The following is a 12,659-nucleotide window of genomic DNA, read 5'->3' as shown; positions in this document are numbered from 1 at the left end:
GAATGAAATGTACTTCTGTTGAATCCTTTGAATTGTTTCTTTAAATGTTTCCCACTGTTCATTTACTGCCATACCTACCAGTCTATTTACCAAATTAACTGGAGCCAGTTCTTCTCTCATACCTTTGTAATTGGCTTTAAGATTCTTGTTTGTGATTGAAATGTGTCACTTTCAAACTTAACCTGAAATTCAATGGTATTATGATCACTATTTCCCAGTGGACCTTTTACTTTTTATTGCTTATTAATCCTGCTTCATTATACAGTACGAGATCTAAGATAGACTTATCTCTAGCTAGTTCTACTATGTCTTCTTCTTTGGCCTCCTTGCCTCGCGAGACAATGGGTAAGCGCCTGAAGGTGGTCAGTGGTTTGGAGCAGCGCCTGGAGTGGCTATAAAGGCCAATTCTGGAGTGACAGACGCTTCCACAGGTGCTGCAGATAGTTTCTTGGAGCAATACGGTCATGAAAACATTCTATAAACTCATCTTCTTGACCACTGTTGCCAATTTGATTATGCCAGTCGATATGCAGATTAAATTCCCCCACAATTAATACATTACCATTTTTTACATGCTCCAATAGTTTCCCATTCAATGTTCTCCCCAGTAATACTGCTTCTGTTAGGGGGGGGGGGGGGCTGCGGTAAACTACTCCCACCAGTGTTTCCTGATCCCTGTTATTCCTAACTTCCACCAGTAAAGGCACCATTACTCAGACTTAATAAATTGACTTTATTAACGGAATTTCAATTCCACCAGCTGCTGTGGGATTTGAACCGGTGCCCACAGGGCATTAGCCTGGGTCTCTGGATTACTAATCACAACATTACCACTAGTAATCCAGTGGGCTGGAGATCATCAGCAATGGTGATTATAAAACCACTGTACTGCTATTAAAAACCCATCTGGTTCACTAATGTCATGGTATTTGTAAGGCACAGTAAGAGTGGTATCAGGTATAAATAGGTTTTATAATCTTTTACATGGTTTGGTGTGATTGTAGCCCAGTCATTTTCTAATAAACTTAGTGCTTTGTGGGTAAAAACCCGCCGCCAGAGTTTCCACCGAAATGCTATCAGTTCACTTATACCTGACCCAAGCCTGAAACGGTCATGAGGTTCAGCTGTGAATCTACTTTGAGACAAATTTATTAAGTTGTACTCAACCTAAAGCAATAAACACAGGCAGCGATATACAGTTTAACATGGGATTATATACTTCTTGTATTAGTCTTGGATGGGAATGTACTTCTCTTGCAGCTTTCAGATCTTTCTCTCTCTCTCACCTTCTTCCTTGTCTTCTCTGCTGTCGGAGCGGGAGGGTCTTTTTTTTTTTTGCTTGGCTAGTATTCAGTTAACCCTCCCACTACCCAATCATACCCATCCCTCAGGTGATCATGCCTAGTGCACACTTACGTCAGCCAATCGCAGTCAGTTCAGGTCATTTGCCAGAGAAGGACATGTACTCTACTACAACTTCTTCATTCTATCAGTCTCCTCTCCCCAACAGCCTCAGAACAGGGCTTTTATCAGCTTATACAAACAGTTAAAGTCTCTGCAAGGCCTCTTTTCTGACACAGGTTCTTGGAAACTCAACATTACTTCCTCTATTGGATCGACCTTGAGATCAGTTTATAATTTGTCTGATTTCTGTATTTTAGTTTATCGTAACAGAATTCTACATGCATTAGGAAGAGGTAAGGGTGTTAAACAGCCCGAGAGTCACTGAAGTAGCAATACAGTGAGGGGCTTGAAACAGATTCCATTATATCTGGTAGAAATCAGGGCAACACACGAAAGCACAGCTCATTTCACCTTCAATTCACTTCGAATAATTAGAGTAAAACATGATTCAAAACATATTGAGAGATTGTCCTTGAATACTAATTAGAAAATGGTCACTGCAAGGTCCAGAGTTCTCTCTAGAATATGAAAGGTTTTTTTTTGTTGATAAAATGGTGTGTAGTTTGAATCCAGCTTCACAAGATGCTACATCTAGGAGCCGGTTCCTGCACAGTACAGTTTCCTGACCGCAGAGTTGTAGATAGTGAACTATGGACAACATTAGTGGCACTGGGTTTGAGAAACAGTCAGCAGCAGCAACCCAATGCAAAGGCCAGAATGTGCAGGGGAAATAAAGGATCAAAGCACAACTCTAATCCCCCAGGCCCCTGCTTCCCATTCGCTTATCAAACATATCCTGAGTTTTGAGGAGACCCTACATACAGGGCCCAGTTATTGCTCAAAGTGCTATTGAACACACACACACACACACGTACACGTTTGATATTAGCATATAATAATATTAATTATGAAGCAGCCACAATCAACTATTAAGCATTAAAATAACAGAACACAGAACAAAAGCAGCTGGTTGGAGCCAGAGAGTGGCAGCGGATGTGGTGAAAATGCCTGGGTGACCCTGGATTAAAAAGGATTCCGGGACAGAGTGGAAAGAGAAGCTAATCCGATTGCTCTCCGACAAAAGGTCATCAAGTCGCAGAGTCACGAACAGATGCCCAGCGAGTTCCAGACCAGGCTCTGCTGTGATGCCTCCCACACTCAAATAGCTTGTCGGCGTTAGGCGAGGCAGTGGAAGGCAGTCAGCTTCTGGAGAGGCAGTATGTTAGAAAGTAAAAAAAAAAATGGGAGCAGAAACTGGGATTCTCGCAAACATTCCTTGCCTTACTGCTGATGAGCATGTGTGTTTTTTCAAAAACAAAAAAAAAAGGACTGAAGTAGCTGAACGATAACATCCATGTGGACACTTTAAAAGCCTTTTAAACAGACCAAGTCTCCTTAGACAACACCTTCCAAACCAGTGACCTTTACCAACTAGTAGGACAAGGGCAGAAAACACATGGCAACACCATCACCTGCAAGTTACCCTCCAAACCACACATCATCCGGTCTTGGAACTATATCGCTGTTCCTTAACTGTTGCTGGGTTAAAATCCTGGAACTCCCTTCCTAACAGCATTGTGGGTGTACCTACCCCACATGGACTGCAGTGGTTCAAGAAGGCAGCTCACCAGCACCTTCTCAAGGGCAATTAGGGATGTTGCTCACATCACAAGAACAAGTAGAATCACAAATTGGCAATGGGACATTTTCTAAAGTGATTGTGAAAGCATTCACAATGTGCAAAATGTCACCATTTACTGGCAGATTAGAAATATTTACTAGAGCACAGAAACCTTTTCACCACAAGCTTAAAAAGTATTCATATTATATTAATTTAAAAAGAAAAGAAAAATTCAGCACCATCCCTACCACTGATGTGGGGAAAACCCTCAGTATTCCTGGTCTCCTCCCAGCCCCCAGAGCTTGGCTAATGTGAATGGGCTTCACTCTCCGAACTGAACATGATAAAAGTGTGGTTGGGGGGGGTGGCGGTGGTGGGAAGCGAAGGAGAGACTGTAAGGTGTAAGGTCGCTAGTTGGTGCCAGCATTCAGAATGCAGCCTCACTTCAAATCAAACCCCAAAACCAAATCTCTGCTCTTGATTTGTTCAGATTTTCCTAAACCCTCACTCCTGATCCATTCAACCAAAATCTGACACATTCCAAAAAATATTCTCCCAGGATAAAACAGCCAAACCCCTTCCTGAAACAAGGATCGACATGTAACTCTTTAGAACGTGAAAAAAATCACTTTAAAAAGTCAGAGACACTTGCATTTAGATAACACTTTTCATGACCAGATGTTTCAAAGCACTTTACAGCCAACGAAGTATTTTTTGAAGTGTAGTCACTGTTGTAATGTGGGAAACGGAGTAGCCAGTCTGTGCAAAGCAAGATCCCACAGACAGCAGCGTGATAATGACCAGATCATCTGTTCTTGCGGTGTTGATTCAGGGATAAAATATTGGCCAGGCCACTGGGGAGAACTCCCCTGCTCTCCAGAGCCATGGAATCTTTGTACAGCCACCCTAGAGGGCAGATGTGACCTCAGTTTACTGTCTCATCCAATAGTACAACACTGGAGTGTCATCCTAGAGTTTGTTCTCAAAGTCCTGGAGTGGGACTTGAACTCAGAACCTTCACAACATAAACTGGGAGGCTTGGAGGAGAGCGAGCTACCAACTGAGCTACAGCTGATACAGATAACTGATTCGACTGTATTTGAACAAGCTGGGGTTTAGTCCACTTAAAAAAAAAATCCAATCCCAGAGATCGTTACACTACCCCATCAAAAACATCTCCTTTTACACATGCCATATTGCACTTCCACACAAAGTTGTGCTCCACAGCCATGAACCAGGGCGAGACACACAACCTGTACAATCTTTTAGGGGGAAAAAAAAGACAAAGAATGCTATTCTACCTCAAAACTAGTTTCTTCCTTCTCCAGTGTAGATCAAAGGCAATTCCCCCAAACCACAAGAATTGGAGATTTATTTTTTTTAAAAAAAAGGAAAATTGCACTCAAAACAAAGTAGAACCACTTTTCCCTGACACCACCCCCCACCCCCACCCCCACCCCAACTGTGCACCCAATCACCTCTGAACATTGATTAGTGACCATGTAAAAACAGTCAAACTGCAAACTTTGCTGGATATTCACACTCTGCATGACGTTGATCTTACTGCAATATACACACAAAAAAAACCTCGCTGTTTTTGATTTGAATTAAGCGGTGCCACATTTCAATCTTCACCTGGCAAACATCGAAGGTCAGTTCATTAGCTCCAGTCCATAGTGAGTGCCTGCTGAAAGCATGGCACCTGGCACAGAGAGAGAGATCTGCATGGCACGTGATGGCTTAAACTACCCAGCCGGAGACAGAACATGAGGGTGTTTACAGCAGCAGATCTGTGAATCTAGAGAGTACAAGAGTGAGTTTCCCCATCTCCACTGCCCTTGTACAATAACAGAGGCACCAAAAGCAAGGACCATCACTGCACCCAAGTGGCTGCTCACAAAAAAAGTGTAACAAAGCAACCCAAATCACAGGGTACCATGTCACACCAATATTAACCACAGGAGTACAAATACAAAGATGGAGGGGAGGAGGCGGCAGGGGAAGGTTTCTGTCTGCACTCATTTATTGAAAAAAAAACTATAAAGCAGTTCTTTAGACAACAGAAAAACTCCCTCCTCACTCCCAGTTCTCCCAAGGCTTTGACAGGTCTGGCAGGGAAAGGGAAGATTATTTGGCACCCGGTTTGGTTTTTTCAGCTTCTCTGCTCTCTGAAGTTGATTCGCGGTCACTCAGGAACCGTGCGATATCTTTAAAAAGAAAGAAAAACATGAATGTTACAGAATCTGCAGCCGATGGATTAATCCATCAGCCACACAAAACAAAACTCTTCCATTCTCCACCCAAAAACGTTTACCTGTTCATTCTTCTCTCTCTCTGGTGCCAAGGTCCCGTGCTGCATTTTCCACTTTCAGTTTAAATAAAGGAGTTTCTGGATACTTTGTTGGATGGGATTGGTGAGAGCACATCTCGAATATGGTGTGCAGTTTTGGTCTCCTTATTTAAAAGGAAGGATGTAAATGTGTTGGAGACTGTTCAGAGGAGGTTTACTAGATTGATACCTGGAATAAGTGGGCTGTCTTGAGGAACGGTTGGACAGACTGGGCTTGTTTTCATTGGAGTTTAGAAGAGTGAGGGGAGATTTGATTGAAGTTTATAAAGATCCTGAACGGTCTTGACAGGGTGGATGTGGAAAGGTTGTTTCCTCTTGTGGGTGAGTCCAGAACTGGGGGGGCACCATTTTAAAATTAGGGGTTGTCCTTTTAGGACAGAGATGAGGAGAATTTATTTATTTATTTTTTTTTTTGGAGGGTCTTGTTACTTTGGAACCCTCTGCCTCAGGAGGTTGGGTCCTTGAATAATTTTCAGGTGGAAGTAGATAGATTCTTGTTAGGAAAGGGATTCCAAAGGTTATCTGGGGTAGATGGGAGGTTGGAATTTGAGACAGATCAGCCATGATCTTATTGAATGGCAGAGCAGGCTTGAGGGGCCGAACGGCCTACTTCTGCTCCTAACTGGTATGTTTGTATGCATATTCATATTGAACGGTTTAGGCAGGACACTGCTCAGCTCCACATGTTTTAAATGGTGAATTAGCATGTGGAGTGTTCCAATTTTCATTTCGACAGCACAGCTTTTAAAACAAGGGGACCTACATCAGTAAAACAAATACAGCTTGTTGTATTCTCCTGGACAGGGTAGACCGAGAGAGACCGAGGTAAATGACCCTGGCTCACCTTTAACCTCCAACCTCAAAGGGTCTGTTTCATGGTGACCTTCAGTAACATACTGTCATGTAGCTGCCCCTGGAGAGAGGTGAGGACTCGATCTTTCTCTCGTCCGTCTTCCAATAGATTCTGCTCCAGGAGGGACATTTAACAAAAAAAAAGAAAACCCATTTTAGCACCATTAAACAAATACCCAACCATCCGAGAAGCAGCCTCTGTCACAGTAACAACCCAAGAGTTTGTAAAAGGAGGGAGGCTGACCATCAAGATTTGCAAAAGCAGTTTGTTTTTCTAGCAAGGAGCTCTGCTGGTCAGAGGAGTGAGCCTCAGTGATGCTGAAGCTACTGAACCCAGCGCGAAGCAAGGTTGTCAGTCAGGAACCCAGGGTTCTCTGCACAGTTCCTGCTTCAATCACCATCATCCTGTCCCCAGCACCAACTAGCAATTCAGGGTGCCAGTGATCTAGACATGACCTTACCCCACACAGGATAACACTTGAACACAGGTCACACACATGGCAGATTTCACTTTAATAAACCTCCGTGAAGGTGGACCAAGGCACCATTTACCAAGACGATGTTAGGTATAAAAGTTAAGCTGCTGTGATTTCACATGCAGCAGCAAGATCCAACTCACTATTCAATTAATACAAAAATAATTATGTTAATTCCCCTCCCCCCGCAACGTCAATGGATCAACTGGTTTGGACAGATTATTCTCCACGATCTTAACCTCAGTTTAAATACCTAAAACCTGATTCACTGCTTTAGTCTTTGTTTTAATCTCCTTCAGTTCACAGCTGATAAAAAAGGGAGGTATGGCAGACCATTGCTGCCGAGCTCCAGGGACCAGAGACTTCCCAACATAATGGGCGTGAAGCATTTACTGATTACCAAGACGGCCTGACAAATGGATCGATTCACCACCAACTCAAAAAAGGCAAAAGCCTTCCAAAGCTTGGCTCACTCGCATTTTAAACCCGTTTCGCAAACCTCAGCACGGTCACTCAGCTACTGGGCACAGCAGTTCACCACAGTATGGAAATCAGATTGGTCACAGGTACATAATAAAAGCAAGACTCCCTCCGCTGTCCCTCCTGAACACACATGATTTCCCGGCTCTCTGAATTTTACAGACAAATATCCATGTGGACTGTACCAGAATTATCTGATCCTTATTGTCCAGAATGGCCTTCAGGTGAGCTAGTTCAATGAAACACTCCTGAGCTGCAGCAGATTCCTGCTTGGACAATTGCCTCAGCTCTTTATCTTTAGCAGACAGTTTCTGGTTGGCTGCACGAACCTCCTGAGCTTGAATCGCAAGTTTTTCCAAATGATGATCTGACATTTCCTGGATGGGGTGGGAAAAGATTTTTAAAAAATGTAAAAAAAAAAAGGCAGATTGTTCCCACAATACAGAATTAGTTGCTAATTACAACCTCAGTTTCCTCCAATCTATCCATTTCAACACAGCAATTACCTCAGGTACAGGTAACCACGCATCTCCTGGGATTTGTATCGAGTTAACTCATCTCAGTTACACTGGTAGTAAAAAGGAACTATAACTAGTACCTTGGAGTAGGGAGCAGTGAGATGCATGGGATTACTATCTCTGATCACTAGTGTTACAAAAGTGCCTCGGTGTTTTGTTAAATATATTTTGAAGATTCATTCTTGAAAGATGGACAATGTTAAACTTTGGGGTTTTCAAAGTGGTTGGGTCAGGGGTGGGGGGGGCATCAGTAAAAGGCCACAACTTTGACAAAATGTCCTCGGAAATGTTTTTAAAAAAAGGGGCACTGAGGGTCTTGATGAAAAACAAGCCTTTCTGGAAACCACCTGACTTCTAGATCAATAAAACACAACTTTGGACACCTGGAAGGTTTTTTTTTTAAAAAAAAGTGACTGGTCAAGATTGATGGAGGTCAAAAAGGTTAAGATTAAAAAAGGTAACTAATATATTTCAATCTGTGAGTTATTGCTTCACTTCATTCCTGGTTAAGACTGATTTTATAATAAAAACAGATAATTTTGTTGTTTACTAAAGAAACCTGGTTGGCATATTTTATTCTGGGATAAAAATAGAGCCTATGATTGACCGTATCGGTAAGTGGGAAAAAAATTTACACATTTGCTGTGACCCGTGGAGCAGTGGGACTAGAATAAAACAGTTTACTCCTCGCACCTCGGTCATAACACAATGCAGAGACTCCTGTTCTAGTCTAAAACACCCTGCAGTCAGGTATCTGTCAATGCACACATTCACCAATCCTTACTCCACAGGTCAATTGCGAGGGTTTAAAAATAGCTGGTAATTGCGGGATGTGTTAACATGCCTAGAATACCTTCAGATTAGGTCACTGAAATCACAGATGGTTTAAGGCACAGAAATAGGCCACTTGGTCCATTGTGTCTGTGCCAGCCGAAAAATGATCCACTTATTCTCATCCCACTTTCCAGCATTTGCTCTGTAGCCCTGCAGATTACTGCACTGGAGGCGAATATCCAGATTCCTTCTGAACGAGTTGAGGGCGGCACAGTGGCGCAGTGGTTAGCACCGCCGCCTCACAGCTCCAGCGACCCGGGTTCAATACTGGGTACTGCCTGTGTGGAGTTTGCAAGTTCTCCCTGTGTCTGCGTGGGTTTCCTCCGGGTGCTCCGGTTTCCTCCCACATGCCAAAGACTTGCAGGATGGTAGGTAAATTGGCCATTATAAATTGCCCCTAGTATAGGTAGGTGGTAGGGAAATATAGGGACAGGTGGGGATGTGGTAGGAATATGGGATTAGTGTAGGATTAGTATAAATGGGTGCTGATGGTCGGCACAGACTCGGTGGGCCGAAGGGCCTGTTTCAGTGCTGTATCTCTAAATCTAAATCTAAATCTACCCTTTCCGGCAGGGAGTTCCAGACCCCCCCCCACCACCCTCTGGGCTTTTCCTCATCTCCCCTCTAATTTTCCTACCAATCACTTTAAATCTATGCCCCGTTGTCACTGACCTCTCTGCCAAGGTGAATAGACCCTTCACCTCAACTCCATCCAGACCCCTCAAAATTTTGTACATTTTAATCAGATCTCTCCTCAGCCTTCTCTGTTCCAAGGAGAACAACCCCAGCCTATCCAATCTTTCCCCATAGTCCTGGCAACATCCTCGTAAATCTCCTCTGTACCCTCCCTAGTGCAAATACATCCTTTCTGTAATGAGGTGACCAGAACTGCACACAGTACTCAAGTTGTGGCCTAACTAATGATTTATACAGTTCCAGCATAACCTCCCTGCTCTTGTATTCTATACCTCGGCTAATAAAGGACAGGATTCCATACACCGCCTAAACCCTCTTATCGACCTGTTCTGCTACCTTCAGGGATCTGTGGACATTCACTCCAAGGTCCCTCTCCTCCTCTACACCTCAGTATTTTCCCCATTAATTGTGTATTCTTTTGCCTGGTTTGACCTCCCCAAATGCATCACCTCACATTTCTCCAAGTTGAGTTCCATTTGCCACTTTTCTGCCCATCTGACCAGACCATCAATATCTTCCTGCAGCCGACAGCTATCCTCCTCACTATCTACCCCACAGCCAATCTTTTTGTCGTCTGCAAACTTTTTGATCATGCCCCTTATATTTACATCCAAATCATTAATATACACCACAAAAAGCAGGGAACCCCAGTACTGTGGGACACCACTGGAAACAGCCCCCCAGTCGCTAACACAGCCGTCAATTACCCTTTGTTTCTGTGGATGTGAACGAGACTCCAGGATGGTATGTTGCCTCCCTGGTGCCAGGGTCAAGGATGTCGCCGAACGGACAGGGGGCATTCTGAAGGGGGAGGGGGTGGGGGTGGGGGGTGTGAACAGCCAGAGGTTGTGGTACACATCGGTACCAACGACATAGGTAGGAATAGTGACGAGGTCCTGCAGGGGGAGTTTAGGGAGTTAGGTAGAAAGTTAAAAAATAGGACCTCTAGAGTTGTAAGCTCGGTATTACTCCCTGTGCCACATGCCAGTGAGGCTAGAAATAGGAAGATAGTGCAGCTAAACACGTGGCTGAACAGCTGGTGTAGAAGGGAGGGTTTCAGATATCTGGACCATTGGGATCTCTTCAGGGACAGATGGGACCTGTACAAGAAGGACGGGTTGCATCTAAACTGGAGGGGCACAAATATCCTAGCTGCGAGGTTTGCTAGCCTCACTCAGGAGGGTTTAAACTAGTGTGGCAGGGGAGTGGGAACCAGAGCAGTAGGACAGCAAGTGAAATGAATGAGGGGGAAGTGGTAAATAAGGCCAGTAAGACTAAGAGGAAGAGCAGGCAGGGAGATGTTGCTGAGCACAGTGGGACTGGTGGCCTGAAGTGCATTTGTTTCAATATGAGAAGTATAACAGGTAAGGCAGATGAACTTAGAGCTTGGATTAGTACTTGGAACTATGATGTTCTGGCTATTACAGAGACTTGGTTGAGGGAAGGGCAGGATTAGCAGCTAAATGTTCCAGGATTTAGAAGCTTCAGGCGGGATAGAGGGGGATGTAAAAGGGGTGGGGGAGTTGCATTACTGGTTAAGGAGAATATCACAGCTGTACTGCGGGAGGACACCTCGGAGGGGTCATGCAGCGAGGCAATATGGGTGGAGCTCAGGAATAGGAAAGGTGCAGTCACGATGTTGGGGGTTTACTACAGGCCTCCCAACAGCCAGTGGGATTTAGAGGAGTAGATATGTAGACAGATTTTGGAAAGATGTAAAAGGTAACAGGGTTGGAATGGTGGGTGATTTTAACTTCCCCTATATTGACTGGGACTCACTTAGTGCTCGGGGCTTGGATGGGGCAGAATTTGTAAGGAGCATCCAGGAAGGCTTCTTGAAATAATATGTAGATGGTCCAACTAGGGATGGGGCCATACTGGACCTGGTATTGGGGACTGAGTCCAGCCAAGTGGTCGAAGTTTCAGTGGGAGAGCATTTCGGGAGCAGTGACCATAATTCCATAAGTTTTAAAGGTACTGGTGGATAAGGATGAGTAGTCCTCGGGTGAAGGTGCTAAATTGGGGGAAGGCTAATTATAACAATATTAGGCAGGAACTGAAGAATTTAGATTGGGGGCGGCTGTTTGAGGGTAAATCAACATCTGACATGTGGGAGTCTTTCAAATGTCAGTTGATTAGAATCCAGGACCGGCATGTTCCTGTGAGGAAGAAGGAGAAGTTTGGCAAGTTTCGGGAACCTTGGATAACACGGGATATTGTGAGCCTAGTCAAAAAGAAAAAAGGAAGCATTCGTAAGGGCTGGAAGACTGGGAACAGACGAAGCCCTTGAGGAATTTAAAGAAAGTAGGAAGGAACTTAAGCAAGGAGACAGGTAGGCTAAAAGGAGTCATGAAAAGTCATTGGCAAGCAGGATTAAGGAGAATCCCAACGCCTCTTATACGTATACAAAAGAGCAAGAGGGTAACCAGGGAAAAGGTTGGCCCACTCAAGGACAGAGATGGGAATCTATGTGTGGAGCCAAAGGAAATGGGCAGGTACTAAATGAGTCCATTGCATCAGTATTCACCAAGGAGAAGGACTTGGTCAAAGATGAGTCTTGGGAAGGGAGTGTACATCGTCTGGGTCATGTTATCAAAAAGGAGGAGGTGTTGGGTGTCTTGCAAAGCATTAAAAGGTAGATAAGTCCCCAGGGCCTGATGGGATCTACCCCAGAATACTGAGGGAGGTAAGGGAAGAAATTGCTGGGGCCTTGACAGAAATCTTTGCATTCTCATTGGCTACAGGTGAGGTCCCAGAGGACTGGAGAATAGCCAATGTTGTTCCTTTGTTTAAGAAGGGTAGCAAGGATAATCCAGGAAATTATAGGCCGGTGAGCCTTACGTCAGCGGTAGGGAAATTATTAGAGAGGATTCTTCGGGACAGGATTTACTCCCATTTGGAAACAAACAAACTTATTAGCGAGAGGCAGCATGGTTTTGTGAAGGGGAGGTTGTGTCTCACTAACTTGATTGAGTTTTTTGAGGAAGTGACAAAGATGATTGATGAAGGAACGGCAGTGGATGTTGTCTATATGGATTTCAGTAAAGCCTTTGACAAGGTCCCTCATGGCAGACTGGTACAAAAAGGTGAAGTCACATGGGATCAGAGGTGAGCTGGCAAGATGGATACAGAACTGGCTCGGTCATAGAAGACAGAGGGTAGCAGTGGAAGGGTGCTTTTCTGAATGGAGGGCTGTAACTAGTGGTGTTCCGCAGGGATCAGTGCTGGGTCCTTTGCTGTTTGTATTATATATAAATGATTTGAAGGAAAATGTAGCTGGTCTGATTAGTAAGTTTGTGGACAACATAAAGGTTGGTGGAGCTGCGGATAGTGATGAGGATCGTCAGAGGATACAGCACGATATAGATCGGTTGGAGACTTGGGCGGAGAAATGGCAGATGGAGTTTAATCCGGACAAATGTGAGGTA

The 12,659-nt window shown here is 44.3% G+C and overlaps 1 protein-coding gene across 3 annotated transcripts in view; it reads right to left on the bottom strand.

Annotated features, from left to right (window-relative positions):
- Window positions 1-4,501: 4,501 nt before the first annotated feature.
- The window catches only part of si:ch73-95l15.5 (ELKS/Rab6-interacting/CAST family member 1), a 45,417-nt gene continuing 37,259 nt past the window's right edge, over window positions 4,502-12,659 (bottom strand). For 2 of the 3 annotated variants that reach the window (XM_068009151.1, XM_068009152.1), the window contains exons 9-11: window positions 7,369-7,560; window positions 6,220-6,339; window positions 4,502-5,232 (exon numbers count right to left, since the gene is read on the bottom strand). In XM_068009151.1, coding sequence (XP_067865252.1) covers window positions 6,235-6,339; window positions 7,369-7,560 — 297 coding nt within the window. In that variant the 3' untranslated portion in view covers window positions 4,502-5,232; window positions 6,220-6,234. The remainder of the gene's footprint in view (window positions 5,233-6,219; window positions 6,340-7,368; window positions 7,561-12,659) is intronic. The other variant, XM_068009153.1, reaches the window with a different exon arrangement.

The sequence above is a fragment of the Heterodontus francisci genome, chromosome 29, assembly GCF_036365525.1.
Source record: "Heterodontus francisci isolate sHetFra1 chromosome 29, sHetFra1.hap1, whole genome shotgun sequence".
NCBI classification, from domain to species: domain Eukaryota; kingdom Metazoa; phylum Chordata; class Chondrichthyes; order Heterodontiformes; family Heterodontidae; genus Heterodontus; species Heterodontus francisci.
The sequence above is the reverse complement of the archived record's forward strand: the minus strand, read 5'-3'. Positions and strand labels throughout refer to the sequence as shown.